General features: G+C 66.4%; 1 protein-coding gene and 1 pseudogene across 1 annotated transcript in view; one reads left to right on the top strand and one right to left on the bottom strand.

Annotated features, from left to right (window-relative positions):
- The window catches only part of LAMA5 (laminin subunit alpha 5), a 45,038-nt gene extending 30,112 nt beyond the window's left edge, over positions 1-14,926 (bottom strand). The window contains 5 exon segments of the mRNA XM_032878850.1: positions 17-187; positions 267-385; positions 1,053-1,170; positions 10,030-10,182; positions 14,604-14,926. Of these exon segments, the coding sequence (XP_032734741.1) occupies positions 17-187; positions 267-385; positions 1,053-1,170; positions 10,030-10,182; positions 14,604-14,909 (867 nt within the window). The 5' untranslated portion in view covers positions 14,910-14,926.
- Positions 7,876-8,986, top strand: LOC116880075 (annotated as a pseudogene).
- Positions 14,927-18,717: the final 3,791 nt, after the last annotated feature.

Here is an 18,717-nt window from a genome sequence, read left to right as displayed (position 1 = left end):
CCCAGCCACGCCTCACCCGGCGGGTGACAGTGGGGTCCCGCAGCGCCTTGCCCATGAGGTGGCCCAGCAGCGTGTTGGTGCGCAGGAGCCGCAGGCGCACGTTGCTGGCTTTGGTGAACTCTCGCAGCAGGGGTGAGGAGGAGAAGTTCCTGGCCCCCGGCCGCCCGTTCACCAGGGACACCACAATCTGCACGCGGAGCAGAGGGTCAGGCTGGGGGGCCGCCACCCTCCCACGAGCGGGCCCCCCCGGTGTCCCCGGGGCCCACCTCGCCGTTCTCCAGGGGCACGATCCTCGAGTGCTCAGTGGAGCAGAGGACATGGTCGTCTCGCGTGATGCGCTCCAGCGTCTGCGGCCCGAACCGTTCCAGGCAGTCCCTCTTGGACGCTGTGGGGACGCGGGGCCCAGGAGCACGCTGGAGCACTGCCACTCCCCGACGGGCCGCCCGCCACCCCTGCGGCGCCGGGTTGAGGAAGGGGGGAGGTGCCCCCCCAGGAGGACATGGAGGGCGGGGCGGCACCTGCCCAAGCCCAGAAACCCTGCACTTGCGCTCGCCTTGCGGACTGACCCCTCCCGGCCTTCGCCACGCGTGCCTCTCTCTGCAGAGACGGGCGCCCCCCCACATCGCCATCCTTGGATGACCATTTCCAACTGCTCTCGCCCGTGGAATTTCGGGGGACCCGTGACCGAGGCCCACCCAATCGCAGGCTCCCATGGTGATCGGTCACGGAGGCCTTGGATGTGGTGGGCTAGGGAGCCACCATGCCTCCCGCCCTTTTTCCTTCAGGAGCTGCCGGACCATGAAGCCGGTCGAGAGGGAGGCAAGAGGTAGCACCAGGGACGCCTGGTGCCACCAGCCTCTGGGCCCAGCCGTGCCCCACATCAGGGGCAGCAGCTTACCGTGCACCGGCCCTGGGAACTCACGCCTCACGCCCCTGACACATGCGGGAGGGAGGGCGTGAGGGCTGGCCTGGCATGCGGCGACTCTGAAGGAGCCCAGCCACAGCAGCGCACCCCAGGGGACGGCCCCATCAGCCCCCACCCGCAGACTCACAGGCAAAGAACTGCCATGGCCGGTAGGTGTGGCCGAAGTCCGTGGACCGCTCCAGCACCCAGAGGTCTGGCCGCGGTGAGTTGGCGAACTTGATCAGCACGTAGGCCACGTGGAAGACCTGTTGGGGGCGGCACGGTGTTGATGTCCCAGGCCCCCTCCACTCAGCTCAGGGCCCCAAATACCCGGGGTGCCGCCTCACCCTGCAAGGTGGGCTCTTTTCCCACATTGGCCATCTGGGGATCTGGCCTGCGGGGGCCAGCCGGCTCAGAGAGCGGCCCCCGGCTCACCTGGACCCGTGGCTGCTGAGGCCGGCACCGGGGACACGGAGACAAAGGGTGGGAACCCACGGTTTCTGAATGTCTCCCCTCCTGGGCCTAGGGGTTCCTCCCTCCATCCCTGCCCTAGAGGCACATGGGTCTGTCAGGCTCTGAGGCCACAGGCAGACCTGTGGGGGCTGGGATGGAAGGGGCACACAGGGGCAGCCTGTCCAGTGTCCAGGCAGTGAGGCCAGCCGGCCTGGACAGGAGCTCATTCCACGGTCCCTGAAGCTCTGGTGGCCAGGCCTGGGCAGGTGGCCGGATGGTAGCCCAGCTCCCACGTATGCCAGGCCTCTCCAAACAGCCGGCAGCTCCCAGGACGGGGCCCCTGTCCCAGCCCCACCCTGGTTAGCCCCTCGTCATTCTCAGGGCTGACTCAGGACCTGCCCCCTCTCCCTCTGACTGGCCCATGGCCACCGAGGTCCCGGGGACAGGCCCTGTCCTCCTCAGGAGGCCCCAGTGGGGTAGGCAGACCAGGGAATGAGGCCTCTCGGGACTGGGCTGGCGAGACCCCAGCAGCCCAGGAGCTGGAAGCTGGAGCATCATGGAGCCCCGGGCATGTCAGGGCAGCACTGAGACGGGGGAAGGGCGAAGCTGTTCCTCCAGAGGCCCCAAGAACCCCTCGATCCCCAGCCAGACCCGCCTGTCCTGTCGCTGGTCCCAGCACAACCCCACTTCTAGGCCGCACTCATGCCTGTCTCTCACCTCTTCCAGACCGGAGGTCAGCATCCTGGGATGCCCCTGTGTCTTGTGTCCCTGGGGGCTGGCTGAGGACCCTCCTCTGTCAATTGCCCCCCCCCAGGCCTGCACCCTAGCAGGTCTGAGCCCTGGACCCCCAACCCCATCTGGCTGGGTTCTCGTTGCCAAAGGTACCCCTCATCCAGCGCCTCGGGGACGTACTACATGGCAAGGGATCCCCACATTAGCGCCCAGAGCCCCCAGCCCCGGGTCACAGTTCCCAGGAAAGGGCCCTGAGAACTGCCTGTGGGCTCAATGATGAGGCAGGGCCACGGAGACCCCTCCAAGGGCGGCCAGCAGAGAGGCCCACCCTCACACACCCAGCCGTGCTTCTCTGGGGTGCCCCTGCTCGCACACTTCTCGGGCTGGCATCTGAGTGCCCAGCCCAGCCCCAGGCTCCACGCGCTGACCTCAGGGCAGAGATCGCTGCAGGGAGGGATGATGGTTTCCAGGCCCTGGGGCTCTGAGGGCCAGCCAATGCCTCCCCCGCTCCCAGCCCTCTGCCCCAAAGTCAAGGGAACAACAAAGCAGGCAGGGCCACTGTCCAGGCTCGCCTCCGGGCAGGGTATGTTCGGGCTCCGAGGAGACCCAGGCAGGGAAGGCAGTGGGGCTTGGGACATCCCCAGTTTGCATTGGGAGGGCCAGACACTCAAGAGTGGGAGGTCCCAGACAAGGGCAGACACAGCCAGTGGACATGCCCCCTTGGGGGCCTGGGATGGGAGCCCATACCGCCATCCCAGGGCCCTCCCACGGGCACCCCCAGGTAGGCAGTGAACTGTGCACCAGCCTCAGGGGTGACATCCCACTCCAGGCCATCCCCCGCACCCTCATCAGCACCCCACCAGCCCCGGGAGCGGGTCCTCTCCAGTACCTCCTTCCCTGGACCTGGTGGGCCGGGCCCAGAGCAGAGGGGCCCCACGGCACAGGGCAGGGGCCCCTTGAGGGCTGCCCAAGGCCCAGAGTCAGCCCCCCAGCCCCCATCAACCTGAGGCCACTGTGGTGACCCCATGAAGGAAGGTGGGCACAGGCTGCTAAGAATGGGGGGCGGGAGAGGGTGGGAGGTCTGGGCCCCTGAGATACACCTTCTGAGTCCCGCCCTTTCCAGAAGGCCGGCGTTCACAGAGACAGGCACAGTTCATGCCAAGAGCCGCCTCTCCCCAGGGTGGGAGGGGGCACGGGCTTATTTACCGGCAGCCAGAGCACCCAGGCTCTGACTGCGACGTCCCATTAGCCCCACCCATTGGGGGAGGGGCTTCAGTCATTGGCGGGGGCCGGGGGGGGGGGGGTGCTACTAACCCTACACCCAACCTGGCACCTTGGCTGACCCTCAGGCGCTCCAGGGAGCTCTGGGGGGACCTCCCATGGCTCCCATGCCAGGAGGGGTCTCTGTGAGGAAGGGGTCACAGCAAGAAGGGCAGGGAGTAGGGGCGCTGGGTTGTGTGAGATGCCCACAGGCCGTTCTTGGGGGGTGGCCGGCAGCTCGGCCCCCACCAAAGCCCAGAGGAACTTAAAGTTTCCCAGCCAGCCCCCCTGGGACCCACCCCCGCCTTTCCCTGAGCGAGGCCGCCGGGCTGCCCTCTCTGCTGGCCAGCTCTGTCCCTCCCCCAGGTCGGCGCTGGTCGCATTCTTCCCAGCTGAGAGCACTTGCACGACTATTGATTCAAATGCACCGATCAGGCAGGACCAGGGTGTGGAAGCGTCCGCCCCCGTGCACAGCGTCCTGGGACCCGCTGAAGGACCCCTGCCTCCATCCGTGTGCCGCCTCGCCAGTCACACGGGCCCTCAGCGGCTGCCCCACGGCCCTGGGCTGGAGGGGAGGCAGCCGCGCACCTTGCATGCCCCATCTGTCCCCAGTGGGGTTGGGTCGCCAGGACCCCACAGTGGCCCCAGACAGGGCCTGGCAGCACAAGCAGACCCCTGTACCCGCCAAGACCCAGCCTTCCCCCACTGGCCCACCCGCTCCGCGCCACCGCCAGCGAGGGCTGACCTTTCCTGCCGCTGCAAAGTTCTGGGCAGAAGAAAAGTCTTTTAACGCACAAAGCCGAACAAAAGCCTGCTGAGTTATTTTTAAAAATTGGGCTATTTTGGGGGCAGGCACATCTCCAGCACAGCAGCCGGACCTGCCTCTCGGCTGCCGCAGCCCCAGCCCCCACGCCTGGCCTGAGCGCCGAGGGTCAGGGCTCCGCAGCAGGCAGCACAGCCCCAGGGAACATGGCCGGAGGGGGGCTGGGGCCAGGGCAAGAGGCCCGGGTGGGTTCCAGGGTTCAGTGGCTGCACGGGCCTGGCTGTCCCTTCCCTCCCAGGATGGGGCGGGGGGGGGGGGGGGCAGTAGGAAGACAAACATAGCAGGGGTGTGGGTCGGGACACAGTATCTCCCCAGAGCCCGGAGCAGGCAGAAACCACCTACCCCTGGAAGTGGGCAAGCAGGAGTCAGCGGCCCTGGTGGGGATGCTGCAAGGGCGGAGGGGCGGGGGTTGTGCACAGGGCTGGGGTCTGGACAACACAGGGAGGGCTAACAAGAACGCTGCTGCCACAGACCCCACTGCGGCCTCTTGAGCCCCCAGGCACGGGAAGGGGGGCAGAGGGGGATGGCTGGTCAGCAGCCACTTGGGCTGGGGCACCCACGTCACCAGGGGCAGGACTGTGGCCGGCACAGCTCACCCTCGCCCTGGCCGATCTCAGGGCTGGGAAGACCCAGGCTGGCCCTCGTGCCCCTGTCCCAGGGGAGGAGGGAGCCTGTCCTCCACCCCCCGCCTCAGCCCCGTTCCGCTGGGCCGGCCGGTGTGAATCACTGGGCAGCCTGTGACTCAGCCCTGGCCCCACAGGAAGCAGGGCCCCACGCTGATGCCCGGGATGGGCCAGGGTCCCAGGCTGTGGCCGGGAGGAAGCAGGAAGTCCCTCCTAGCCAGGCGTCCAGGCTTCCCCTTGGAGTGAGCCCGGGGACACCCAGACTCCTGCATCCTCCCCCACCCCAGACTGCCAGAGCCCACCTTCAGGGCCCCGCACCCCCAGGTCTGCCCACCCTCCCCGCAGAGATCCCCGTCTGGACCAGTGCAGACAAATGGCAGAGCAGGGCGGGCGTGCCTCCTCGAGCCCCCAGCTGGTTAAATAAGCACGACCTTCCGCCTGGCAAGCTCCGGGAGGGGCAGGGTCGCGGGCAGGAGAGCAGCAAACGCGGGACATGCCTGGTGGCTTCAGGGCCTCGCTCTGCCGGTCGCGGCGCTCAGGGCACAGGTGTGCAGAGCGGGGGGAGACCTTTGGGGAATAGGGGCTGGGAGGGCCCTGACAAGTGCGCAGGGCCCCACCGGCGAGAGCGGAGAACGACTATCTCACCGTGGCTCAGCACTGCGCTATTCCAAGACCCCCACCGCCAGGGGCTGTCCCCGGTCCCCTCCTCCCTGCAGCCTGGCCCGGGTCAGGCCAGATGGTCAGTCGTGGACCACAGGACACAGAGTTTATCCCCAGGGGGAGCCTCAAACCTAAACAGTTTAGTCTCGGTGCTACTGGAGACCAGTGCGGGGGTTTAAACACAGAGAACTGGAGGCTTTGAGGGCCCGCCGGGGGTGGGGGGAGAGGAGGTGGTGGGGAGGCACGTATCCAGCCTGAGTACGCCTGGACGGCCACAGGCAAGCGTGTCAGCGATGAGATGCGCAGGACTGGCGACAAATGGCCCCCAGGCCTGGGCGCGGGCGGCGCCTCTGGCCCCACGTCCTCTAAGCAAAGGAACCTGCTCATTCTCATGAGGAGAGGCGGGGCCCACACTGGAGAAGGGGTGTCTACCCCACGGACGCCACCAGGACCCCCAGTGTCCTCCCCCGGGGAGCTCAGCTCAAGGGCCCATGTCCAGTCCAGCCCCCACACCTGTCCCGGCTGGGGACTCAGTAACCAGAGCCCGGCCAGCCTTGCCCATACTTCGTGCCACTTCCCTTGAACAACCCCACTGACATTCCCAGGGTGCCGGCCACATGGCTGAGTGCCCAGCCGGGCCAGACAGCTGGGCCAGTGGCGGTAGCCTCATAAGCCAGCAGGCCTGCCCAGGGAGCCCCGAGCCAGCTGGCCTCTGGCAACATGCTGCCCGAACCCGGGGCGAGCAGGGCAGAGCTGCCTGGGGACCCTAACAGCCAAAGAAGCCAGCGTGCTCTAATGCCCTCGGCCCACATGCAGGAGCTCTCATCCCCACACTCAGAGAGGAAACAGCCCAGGAGCCACAGCCCACATGGCCGTGCTGTCCCCAAGACCACCGTCAACTCCGGAGACCGGCACCAGGGTCTCGGTCACTCCGCCCTGGCTGTTTCCCCAAGTGCCTAGGAAGGGCTCACCCGCAATGGCTCGCAGCTGTGCCAAAGCTTTGCTCCTCAGTACACCCTGTCTGGTGGGTGGTGGCAGCTGGTGTCCGCCCTGGCTCCCCACGGTCCCCTAGGGAGTGCACAGACCCCTGACCCTGGCATTTCTAGCCCTCAACATTTGGCCTCATACCCAACTACCCCGGCCTACACCCTGACGCTGAAGCTGGCCCCCTCTGCACCATTATCCTACCAAACCCTGCCCCTGGCCTTGGACGGCTGAGACACAGGGCTGGCCTGCCCGGTCACAGGTAAGAACACGGCTAGGAGGGGATCAGCATTCCCCCCCTGAAGCCAAGTCTGGGCAGTGTGGCTGCATCAGGCAGGGAAGGGAGAGGACTGCTGGGGAGAGTCCCTCCCGCACGGCAGGCCCCAGAGGGCCGTCTGGAAAGGCCGGGGGTCTCCCCCCACAGCAAGCCCCCGCTATCTCTGCCCAGCTCTTTGAGACACTGTCCCGAGCCCCCCGTGGGGGCAGGGCACCGGAGCCAGCACCTATCCCACTGTGCGGCCCGAGCCCGGGCTGTCAGAAATGACAGAAATGCCCTGGGTACAGGGAAGGGGAGCCTCAGGCTGGCAGGAGGCCCCAGGAGCACCCCCAGGCAGGCCCCGGGACACCCACTTCTGAGGCCGGTGCCCAGCAGCGTCAGACCAACAGCTCTGTTCTCTCAGGTCTGAGGTTCCCGGACAAGGTCCACAAGGCAAGTGCGGCAGGGAACTCGGGCCTGGGCCTCCCGTGCCCTTCCCAGCCAGGACTTTACTTACAGAACCTCTGTTTCTCCATCTACCAAATGGAAGGAAGAGGATCCCACTGTCCCCTGCCTACCGTGAGATGGGACAGACCACCAGAAGACAGAGAGGTGACTCAGGGCAAGGGGGAACAGGCTCACGGAGGCTCCCTGGGGCTCCTGGGCCCCCAGACATGGCAGGGATCAGGTGCCATCAGTTCCCTGCCTGCCCACCGGGCATGCAGCCTCCCTGCCCCCTTTCTTGGCTCTCCTGGGGGCAGGAAGGCCCCTGGTGCCCAGTGCCAGCTGCCTCCTCCCCCTTCCCAGGGTATCCGCTCCAGATCCCAGAACAAAGGCTGCTGGCGGCCTGCCACAGGGGGCGTGCCCAGACCCACTGCCCGCTTGGCCTGGCTTCCTCACGGAAGCCCAGCCCCACCCAGGACCCATGCCTCCAAGCACGCCTTTCCCAAAGGGGGAAAACCCAGTACGCGGCCAGGACCCCTGGGCTCTGCCCCTTGGGCTGTGCTAGCTTGGCCAGGCCCCTTGGGCTCAGCCTGTCACCCCATCTGCGCCAGGGAGTGGGCTCAGAGGGTCCTGCCCTGGGGACATCCACAGGACCTCAACAGACAAGGAGCTCTTGAGGGCTCAGACCCCAGGTCACTGAGAGGGCCACATTCTAGGCCCCCAAACATGCTCCCTGATGCTCCAAGCCTCCACCCTCCAGAAACATCGCTGCTACTCCTACCCCACGTGGGGCTCCCCTGCCCTGCAATGGGGCACTGAGGGCCAGGCCTGGCCTCCATCCCCCACCCCAGCAAGCAGGGGCACCCCGCCAAGGGACCCAGTTGCTGCTCAGTGGCTCAGGGAGGAAGAGGCAACGAGCTCCCTTTCCAAGAGAGCGGTGTTGAACGCGGGAACTTCCTCTGGGACCCCATCTCAGCGGGGAAACATGTGGAGGGAGGAGATTTCTCTCTCCCACACAGCCAGACACTGGATCCATCTACGCTGCCCAACTCCAAAGCATGCGAGCAGGCAGTCCGTGTCCGCTCCCTCCCCATCCTCGCAGGCAGCCCCTTGGCCAAACCAAGACAGGCTTAGGGGGATTCATCTGTAGGTGGTAGAGGGGAAGGAGGCAGGGAGGGGACAGTGGATGGATGGAAAGAGACATCGGTAGGAGGGAGGGTGGAAAAAAAAAGGAAGGAAGGGTGGGGGAGGGAGAGAGAGGAGTGTGACCCTTTGGATGGGTGAGTCACTCCTCCCTCCCGTGTTCCTCTCTGTGATTTCACAGTTGGGGAAACTGAGGCTTGGAGAGTCAGGATACGCTGTGACAGCCGCTCGATGGCCTGGAACCAGTGCACAAAGCAAACATAGGGCCAGCCTCATCAGCTACAGCCCATTTCACAGATGGGGAGGCCGGGGCCCCGGAGCCCCGAGGGTCAGAGCACCGTCCGAGCCCCTCCCTGGCCCCTCACTGCACCTCAGGGGGGCCTCGTGCCCACGTGCTCTGCAGCCACCCTGGCATTGCCATGAAGACTGTGCCGGGCTCAGGCCTTCCTCCCTCCCCAGCCCCCCACCCCCCAGCCAGGTCTGTCCCAAAGAGGAGGGGAGGCAGGAAGAACCCTCCAGCTCAGCAAAAGTTCCCTCCCACGGCCCCGGGGAACAGCAACAAGCTCTCCTTACCCACCCATGGGCCCCCAATGCCAGTGCCAGAGAGAGGAGGACCCCAGGGCCCCACAGGGCTTCTGATGCCCCTCCCAGACTCCCTCCAGGTGACGGGACAGCACGGATGTGATCAGAACCCAGTGAGCTGAACGGACGGGGACCAGCCCACTCCCCAGTCCCTTCCACCTCCAGCACGGCTCCTCCCGCTGCACGAGGGCTGCTTCTCCTGAGGGGATAACTGAGGGCATAACCACAAAGGAACCGGCTCCCCTCCAGGCTCCCCTTCCCCTGGGCCAGGCCTGCTGGCTTCCAAGCTTCAGGCAGGAGGGACGCCAGCAAAATACCCCAACTCCCCCCTGGGCCCCACCCTTCCAGCCACTTCCCCACCTCTCCTAACAACACCAGGGGGACAGTGGAGGAGGGGACCAGCAAGGAGCAGACATCGACCTGGTCACACCCCAGGACGGTGGCAAAGCCAGCCGCCGTGAACAGGCAGGGCTCCAGCAGAATAGAGCTCGTAGCTGGGACCCCAGGCAGGCCCGGGGTCAGTCACTTCCAGGCTCAGCCTCATCGACCTGCCCCCTCCGCACCCCCAGTGGCAACAGGACTGCGGGCCTGTCTCACAGGCAGGTCACCGGGGCCAGGCACTGGCCAAGTCCCCCACAGAGCAGGACAGAGCCTGAGGGAGTCTGACCCCGGCCCCGGATCCTACTAGCGAGCAGGGCTCATTGCTCACCGAGAAATGCCTGCCCCCCACCCCCGGAGCCGGGGCTTCAAAGGCCAAGGAGGGCATAGAGCAGTGGCCTGAGCAGGCGCACCTGACCCCAAGGTGGCCCACCTGACCCCAAGGTGGCCCGGACAGCACTGGTATGCCAGGAATGTCCACTTCCAGAGCCTCCTCTGAGGCCTGGGCCCCTCCCACGGCCGCCAGGCAGCGCCAGGCTCCAGGCAAAGGAATTCCTCCAAGTAAACACCAGGGCCTCCCAGCATCTAGGCCCGCCTCCAAGCTGTCCCCTGACCCAAACTGTGACCTTTGGGAAGCCCCCTCCCGCCTCCTCTCCCCTGTGTGCGGCAGGGGTGCTGACAGGACACACGAAAGGTGCCCGCAGCCATGCCTCCGTCGGCGTGGGGCCTGCCACCCGCAGCTCCCGCCAGACCCCACGGCCACCGCTCCCGAGGTGGGGGACCCTACCTGGCCCAGATCCAGGGTGACGTTGACCTCGTTGTACTCTAGTCCCCGGGACAGCGGCGGGCTCTGCCACCAGCGCTCCGTGCCGTCAATGGCGTTGCTCACGGGATGTGCCCTGTTGCTGTTGGCGGCTGTGCAGATGTCACAGTACTGGCCCTGGGGGGGGGGGGGGGGGTGCAGTCAGATGGCGGGGGGGGGGGGCTGGCACCCTGCCCCTCGGTCACCCCCCAGCCCCGCACCCCCAACCTGCTGACCCTCACCTGCCATTCCCCGCTCGCTCGGCAAGCAGAGTGCCTACTACGTCCTGGGCTTGGGGGTTCGGCTCTGGGGAGGGACAGTCGTACCCCTCACAGGGGAAAGAGGAGAGCGGGGAAGGAGAAGGGTACCCTCTTTAGGTGGGAAAATCCCTGTGCGCCTCTCTGGGGGGCGCGTCTGAGGCCTACGCTGCAAGTGGAGGGTGGGCTCCAGACAGGAGGGGAGCCCCACAGGGCCCAGGGCCAGGAGGAAGCAGGGACCCCGGGACCCAAAGGCCAATGGAACTGGAGCCCAGGCGGAAAGAGGGCGGTCTGGGGGGGGGCCACAGTCCCCAGACAGAAGGCCCGGGAGCATCAGGGTGGGGTGGGGTCCAGGTGGCTAGGGCGATGGGGAGAGCCAAACTGCACCCCCCAGGGCCTCCAGCCCCTCCCCCACAACCCTCCCGTTTTACCCAGAGCCTGGATTAGGGTCTCCAAAGAGAAGGAATTAAGCCATTCTGGCAGCCTGTGGGGAGAGGCCCCAGAGTGTAGGCATGTGGGCAGCCTCCAGGCTAGGCCTGGACCTCCTGGCTCTGCCGCTTCCGAGCCCTGGGACCAGGCCAAGTCATGGTGCCAAGAGCCTCAGTGTCCCCATCTGAAGAGTGGGGGTAGCGCCGGCACCTGCCTTGGCCACGGAAAGATTAGCGGGTCCCACACGGGGCCTGGCAGCTGCTTCTGTCCTGGTCCAGCCACCTGCTGGGGCCTGACTTCTGAGGGACAGAGGCGTCCCTGTCAGGGAGGAGCAGGTGCTGGGAGCCCGGGGCACGGGGCGGTGGGGGCGATGCGGAACATAGCTGGGCCCTGGCCACTGGCGAGAAGAGGCCCAACCTCCACCCTGGAGGAAACCAGACCTGCCATCTCCCGGCACACAAAGACAGCCCTCTGGGATTTGGCATCGATGGAGGCCCCAGAGGCTGTGTCTGGGAAATGCGGCCGCCCCACCCCTCCCAACCTCCCAGGGGGCCAGACCTTGTCCTAGGAGTTGGAGGTGGGAGCGTGGGAGACCCCTTGTTGCCCCAATCCCAGGCCTGGCACCCAGCAAGCCCCCACAAATGCGGGTCTGCCCCACGCTTCCCCTGTGGGCTTGGGTCCATGAGACCTTATGCACCGGACCTGCCTCCCACCCAGCAGGCTCCCCCGACCCCTCAGACTAGGTGCACGGGCCGCCCTAGCTCAGACCTCGTTTGGGCCAGTGGGCTCTAGACTCTCATCGCTTGTCCTGCCTCAGCTCACATGTCACCTCCTCGTCAGGGGCCCCAGGGCTCCAGACACCCCAGGCGGCTAACCCACGCATCGCCCTGCTTTCTTCATCCTATCAAGGAGCCTGAAACTCCCCGGCTACTAGTGGTCCTCTGTTCACTGCCCTCCCCCGCCTCATGGCAATCCCTCCCCCCAGCCCAGGGCTGCCGCACCTAGGGACTGGAGCAGTAGGGGACACTCAGAGAAGTTCTACTGCCTAGCTCAAATGGGGACCCCAAACTAGAAGCCAGGGCTCTGGCTCCCAGGACCTAGAGGAGCTCCCAGGAGGTAAACAGAGAAGGGAGCCCGCACCACAAGTGGGTGTGCGGCGTCAGGGGCCTGGAGGGGCAGAGGGCGGGAGGGGGCCTTCTTAGAGGAGGTGGGCAGGGCCACCTGGCTGGGTTGGTGGGCCTTCCAGAAAAAGCTGCCTGGGGTCAGAGGCCCCCCCCACAACCAAGTCCAGGAGGAAGCTGGGTCAAGGGGTCCTGGGAAAGTTTCTGCTCAGGCCCACCCAGAGAGTCAAACAGGGGTGACTCTAGTCCCCAAAGGCTACAAGTGGGCGCCTCTCCACGATGCGGGCCTCCCGGCCGGCCGGTCTGCCTGGCTTTGGCTCACAGCGGACAGTGCTGGGGAAACGGGGCTCCCTCCACCCTCTGCTACAGAGGGTCCTGCCAGGAACAGAGTGAGGAAACAGGGAGCAACGATAAGGTCCCTCCCCGTGAGTCACCGTGCCGGCAGCTGAGCCCCCAACTTCCCCTGCAGGGCCCAGGGCCAACCCGGAATTCCTGCAATGCCCACCTGAGGCCACGGGGCTGAAGTGCCCCAGCTGCCCTGTGTGCTCCGGTGCCACAGGACCACCTCGCCCAAACAGCAGCAGGCCTCACCCCAGGCCCACTAGGTTCTGTCCCGCCTCCTCCAGGGGTCCTGGGCGCCACTAGCCCCCATTCTCGGGCCCCACAGCCTCTGGGACCCAATGCCCACGTTAGCACAACACTGAACTCTCAGGACAGAGAGAAGCAGGGCATCACCTCCCTGGCACCTGCTCCTCCCCCACTGCCCTCCACCCTGAGCTCGGCTCCAGACGGGGACTCCAGGTGAGGCCCTCTCCACAACCCACTCCAGGGTCGGGGCAGCAAGCAGGCGGCCCGTGCAGCTAGAGGCGAAGGCAGAGGCACCGGCCGGGCCAGGGACGAAGCCAAGGCCACATGGCTGTGCAGCTTGTACCCCTCGGGCCAACCATCTTCCTAGCACAGCTAGCAGCTAGACCAGGCGTGCTAACCCGTGCTCCCAACGCTCAAAGGGGAGCTTCTGCCTCTCTCTCTCTCTTGCCAGGCCAGGAGCAGTGGGGGCAGGGCTGTCAGCCCTCCCCCAGGGCCTGCTCCCCGCCACGTGACACCATGTGCGTCAGCAGTCTCTCCGGAGCCGAGGGCTTCCCAGGCTCCTCTGCCATGCTCACAACTCCAGGTGAAGCAGACTCTCATACCCATTTGGCAGATGAGAAGCCTGAGGCCCAGGGAGAGAAAGCACACAGCTAAGGAGAAGCAAAGGAAAGGTGCTCTGACCTGGGCCCCCAGGCTGCTCCCTTAAGCACATGAAGTGAGACAAAAGCCAGGGGTCCTCGAGGGGGTTACTCAGCCAGGGCCTGCAGGGTACAGGATGGGGGTTCTAAGGGGCCCAGGTGAGCCAGGAAGGGGCATCAAGGGCTCAGCCGGGCCCTCTGGAGACCCCCACACAAGCTCCTTCCTGCCACCCAGCCTCTAACATCAACCAGACATGCCAAGGGCCTGCGGCAGGGATGGGTTCTCACTGCTTGCCTGCGCCAGACCCTGGCCGACAGTGGGCCTTTCAGCAGGTGTCCACAGTACAACTCTCCGGGCCTCAGTTTCCCTATCTGAAACATGGGCTTCACACCCCTTATATCAGCTGTGCTGGGCACAGGGGAGGGCACACAGGTAAGCCCAGGAGCCCAAGGGAGGCCAGCATGCGTGGCAGGATGGCTCCGGGGCACAGGTGGCCCCCCCACCCCGCTCTGCTCCCCCCCTCCAGGGGAGGGCCTGTGGGCGGGCAGGCCAAGCAAGGGGGCCAGCTGAGGCTCCTCCATTCATCACCCACCCTAGCTAATCCACCTCCAACTGCCCTCCTCCCCTCCCCCTGCCTCCTCTACCAGAACTGTGGTGACTCAGGTTACAACCGCTTTGGGGCCTCCACCTCCCTAAGGTTCGGGAGGGGTGGGAAGACAGTACCGGCCTCCAAGGGTAGCCCAGCGGCCTCACAGGATCCCAGCCCTCAAGCTAAGCCCAGAGAATCCTCACAGCGCGGCCTTCTCCGTCAGGTGTCCCGCGCAGCTGGAGCCCCGGAACCCGGCCCCCACCTAGACTCCTGGCTTGGGTGGGCATGCCTTCAGGGGTTGGAACCCCATCTCCCCACGGAGACTGAAGACGACAAACCAGCACCTGTGGGGCAGAGAGGCTGCCCAGGCTTTGCATCTGTGTTCGCACCCCCAATTAAAAATACCATGGTTTTGCCCCCCCAACACACACACCTTAAGGGTCCCATCATGTCCCTAGATCCCCGGCTTCAACCCTCTGCTACAAGCAGTGAGAGCCTCCAGTGTCGGCCTCCAAACTCCAGGAAGCCCGACCCGCCCGCCGTCATCCCAGTGGCGTGCGCACCGGCAGGTTGCAGCCTGTCGCGGGGAAAGGCAGAGCGGGCCCGCCCCTTCCCCACCGGCAGCCGCGGTGGAAGCCAAGACCCGCCCTCGCCAGGATCCCGGGACTCGGGGCGGCCAGGGAACGGGCACCAGCCCCCCTCCCGCCCTGCCACCGCCGCCCGGGGACGCGCACTACTCTGGCCGAGGCTGAAAGGCCGAGCTGGGGTCCCTCCCGTTTCCCGAAATGCGGAACCAGCGCGTCGGGACGGGGCGCGCGGGCTTCGGTCCGTACCTGGGCGCTCCCCGCCAAGTCCGTCCCCGGCGCCCGCTTCCCCGCCACGGCGTCCTCGCCACCCCGCCCGCCCGGCGGCGACCCAGCCCCGGTCCGCGCTCACCTGGATGGTCTGGTTGGGGTCCCCGCCCGCCACGGGGCCGCCCACCAGCTTGCAGTAAAGGTCCTCGGTGGGGCGCGGGGCGCCACGCGCCGGGGCCTCCTCGCCGCAGGTGGCCGAGGCGGTGATGCGGGCGCCCTCCGCCAGGTTGAAGTAGGGCGGGTGCAGGCTGAAGCCGCCGTCCGCCGGCTCCCGCGCCCGCGCTGCGCCCAGCAGCGCCAGACCGACCAGGAGCAGCGGCCCGGGGCCCCGCGACCCCGCCGCGCGCTGTGCGCTCCCCGCGCCGAGCCGCGCGCCCAGCTTCGCCATCTTCCAGCTCCGGGGACCGCGGCGCCGCGGGAGCCCAGGGAGTGCGGCGGTGGCCGGCTGGCTCGCCCCGCCTGCGGACGTCAGGCCCCGCCCTGGCCCGCCCGGGCGCCCGGGCGCCCGAGCCCCGCGCCCTGGGAGGGGGCGGGGAGGGGCGGGGAGGGGGAGGGGCCGCCGGGGGCCTTAACCCTTCGAACCCCGGCCCGGCCGGCCTCCCCAGAAGGGGCACCTGCTGGCCCCGGGCCAGGCGGTGGGAACGCGGCCCAACCGCGACCTCCCTCCCCCCAGGGCGTGGCTCCCGGTCCCGAGCGGCGTCCCCGGGTCCCGGGCGCTCGGCCCGCTCTTCCCAGCCTGGCGGCTCCGCTCTTTGTTTCCCTAACTTTGGGCACCTCTTGGAGGCCGAGCGCCCCCGGCGGCCCGGGGACAGGCGCTTCGGTGAAAGCTTGCGCAGCGGCCCGCCTGGGCCCTCTGCCTCACCAAGGGCCCGGCCGGTTCCCCCCTGCATCCCAGAAGCGGCTCCGTGTCCAGAGTGACCCCCACTGGAGCCCCGACGCTTGGTTCCCCAGGACTCCACGGGGTGACCTCCGCTGACTCTGTGCAGCCTCACTCCTCTGTTCGGGGTGTTTGGTTTTTCTCCCCTTATACCCCCCCCCCATATCTGCCTCTTTCTGCGGGCGGAGAAGGTGAGCCCTTGCCAGCCACAAGTGGCTGTGGGCAGGGGCCCAGAGGGAGTCCAAATCACAGGGGGTAAGAAAGGCCCGGATTGGGGACCCCATGAGTCCCTGGGCCAGGCAGGTCAGATTCAACTCTGCCACTCCCACCTGCACTTGGCTCTTCAATATTCTGAAATAGGGAAATGGAGCAAGAGGCACAGGACACAGATGCCCACCGTGGGGCCCATGTGGCAAAGGGTGGATGCTCAGGACCCCGAGGGTGCCAGGAAGATGGGCTGCAAAGGACTTCTACTGAGCACGTGCTGTTAGAGTCATCCGGGAGCTTGGGAGCTCAGGAGCTCGCCCTTGTGCCTGGAGGTGCCTGTGCTTTGGAGGACCGTGACTCCACCATCTTCTGCCTGCCAAGCCCTCCCAGCTCAGGGCCTCTCCCCCTGCTGGTACAGCCCCCAGTCGCTGGAGGATGCTTGGGAAATGACACAGGACCTAGAGGCCAGGGCTTAGGGTTGTGTCCCAGCTGTTTCTGCATTTCGGTGGCTGTGACCACTGGGTCTCCTCCTCCTCCCCTCCAGCTCCTGGCCCAAATCGGCCTCACAGGGAGGCCTGGGGGGTGGGGGGGCTGGTGCGCAGCTGCTGGGCTGGCAGCTTCCCCCCATTCTCTGAGCCAGGCCAGCTGGGTGCATATGTCCCATGTGGGGCCCCCTGGATAGTCCTGGGTGGTAGGTAGAATAAGTGTCTGGGGTGGTGGCAGCTGGTCCTGGTGGGGGTCCTGCGGCAGCAGCTGCCCCAGAAGGGTGCTCTACCATTCACATCCTTCTGGGTGTCCCTGGCCACCACCAAATCCTGTATCTCAAGGGAGCAGAGTGGCCCTTTCTCCTCGGAGTTGGACACAGCAGTGAGGATGACCCTCCCTCCTCCCCTCTAGTCTTCCATGATTTTGTAACTTTTCTGTTAGTTATTCCACCTGGGGGAGGGCAAAAAGAGGTGGCTGCCTTTGTAGGAGAAGTCTCGAGTTGGGGAGGAGCTGACCCAGAGGGTGGGCGGGAGACATGGAATAATCTGGAATCCCCAAGCAGACAAGCCAGCTCAAGAGCTAATTGATGACCCGTTGCAAGAGACAGATGCAGAGCCACCTCTGGGCAGTAGCAGGGCTTCCAGATGGGAATTTGACCTGCCCCCACCCTGTCCTCCCTACTGCCCAGAGATCACCTCATTGTGCACAATCACTGCACTGTGCTCTGGACCCTGGCACCCCTTTGACAGCTGGGGGTCCTGGTGGTCTGGGGTCTGGAGGCTGGAGACCCTCCCACTCTCCACCCTCCTCTCAGGTCCTGGGGTATCCCTGGGTTGGGAGGCAGCCGGCAGAGCCCCCTAGCGGCCAGGCCTCTGCCCTCTGAGGGCATAGGGCAGGCCAGGGGAGGAGGGGTGGCCTGAGAATGTGCCAAGTCAGCCAGGGCACCTGGTGCGGGAAGGGTTAATCTGGGGCTAGTGGTTCCCCAGCAGACAGCTGTCCCGGGAGCAACTGGGGTGGGGGGCACCGAAGTGGGCAGGAGAATGTGCCCACCCTGTGCCCATGCCAGCTGCTGTGCCCAGGGAGGAGGCAGCGGGGAGGACGAAGATGCTGTCCCAGTCAGGCTGCACACTGGCCTCTCGGAGGGGCCCTCTGCGGGCAGGTGGGCAGGGCAGGGGAGGGCGGGGTCCTCTCTGCCCACCTCTACCCTGGCCTCCCATGTCACATTTCCGGCAAGTCACCCGCAAACGACCCACTGATGGCTCCCGTCTTCCTCTGACTCCCAGGCCAGCCGGCCCCTTTTCCTTCTTACGAGTGGGGAAACCGAGGCTGAAAGCTCCAGGACTGTCAGGAGGGCAAGTGAGCAAGGAGGACGGACTCCGTCAGCCATGCATTTTCTCCCCTGACACTTAACTGGGTACCTTTTGGACACTGGTCCCTGATGAAGGGTCCCCGAGCCCTGCAGGCAACCAGGCAGCCCAGCGTTCTGTCCTTGGTCCTGGGTGGGGGTGGGGTGGAGGTGCGGGCACTGGTTATCAAAGGCAGGAGCCTGCCGGTGGGGAGGGGCTCAGAAGCGGCCTGTCTTCCTCCTCCTACCAGACGCTGGCCACCACCAGATGGGAGGCCCCAAACCCGAGCCCCTCCCCACCCAGCCTCAGGGTAAATGGAACCCGTGGGAGGTTGGAGACAGGTGGGGGAGGGGGAAGAGGTACTCCTGGCCCTGGCCCACTCGCCCTCACCCCTGAGCCAGATAAGCTTGGCCTCAGGACGACCCCCTCACCTGAGCCCCTACCCCGCTCCCCACTCGGCGGAGGCATCCTCAGAAGCCCCCCAGTCAGCGCCATCGCCGCGGCAGATGTGTGGGGGGCAGGGCACCCACACGGCTGACAGCCTGAGCCATAACCTCGGGGGAAGCCGGCCTGGCTGGAAAGCGGGGGCACGGGGTGTCCACTCGCTCCGCACACATCATCGCCGTCCCAGTCAGTAACAGACGACTGTGCCCGACCTACTGTCCCCAGGGTCCAGCTCTCCCCCGGCCCTGCGCTCTGGGGAGAAGCTGTGCAGTTGGCCCGTCGGGGTGGTGTCCCTGCAGAGCTGTGAGGCGGAGGCCCCGAGGTTCTGGCTGCCTACCCACCGAGTGAGGCCACAGGGCTCTGTGCTGCCGCTGGGGGAGCCCATCTCTGCAGGAAGAGGGCTTGCCGGGTAGCTCGCTCTGTGCTTTGGGATATCTGAGGGCTGCTCCCTTTCTGAGGGCTGCTCTGATGCCCTTCCAGGGAACCCAGCTGGTGAGAACATGAACCCCAGCCACAGGCAGGGGGGCCGGGGGCAGGCACCAAGCTGAGTCTGGTGGCCACTGTCAGCCATGGCAGAACCCGGTCCTGTGGGAGGGAGACACAGACCAGCTGGGCGCCCTGAAGACTTGCCGCTGGGAGAAGGCCTCGGCGGGAGGTCATCAACCCGGCAGGACTGAGGGAGATCCTGGTCCCCTCTTGGCCATTGCTCAGCCCACAGCCTTCCCATGGCCTTTCGTGGGTACAGCCCACCATGGGACCGGCCCAGAGCTTAGGAGCTGCCAGTGGGCAGAGGACAGGCCTCCAGGAATGGGGGCCAGGGCCCGAGAGCTGGAAGG

Source organism: Lontra canadensis, unplaced genomic scaffold (genome assembly GCF_010015895.1).
Source record: "Lontra canadensis isolate GAN:19392208 unplaced genomic scaffold, GSC_riverotter_1.0 scaffold65, whole genome shotgun sequence".
Taxonomy (NCBI): domain Eukaryota; kingdom Metazoa; phylum Chordata; class Mammalia; order Carnivora; family Mustelidae; genus Lontra; species Lontra canadensis.
This window is presented reverse-complemented; position numbering and strand designations above follow the sequence as displayed.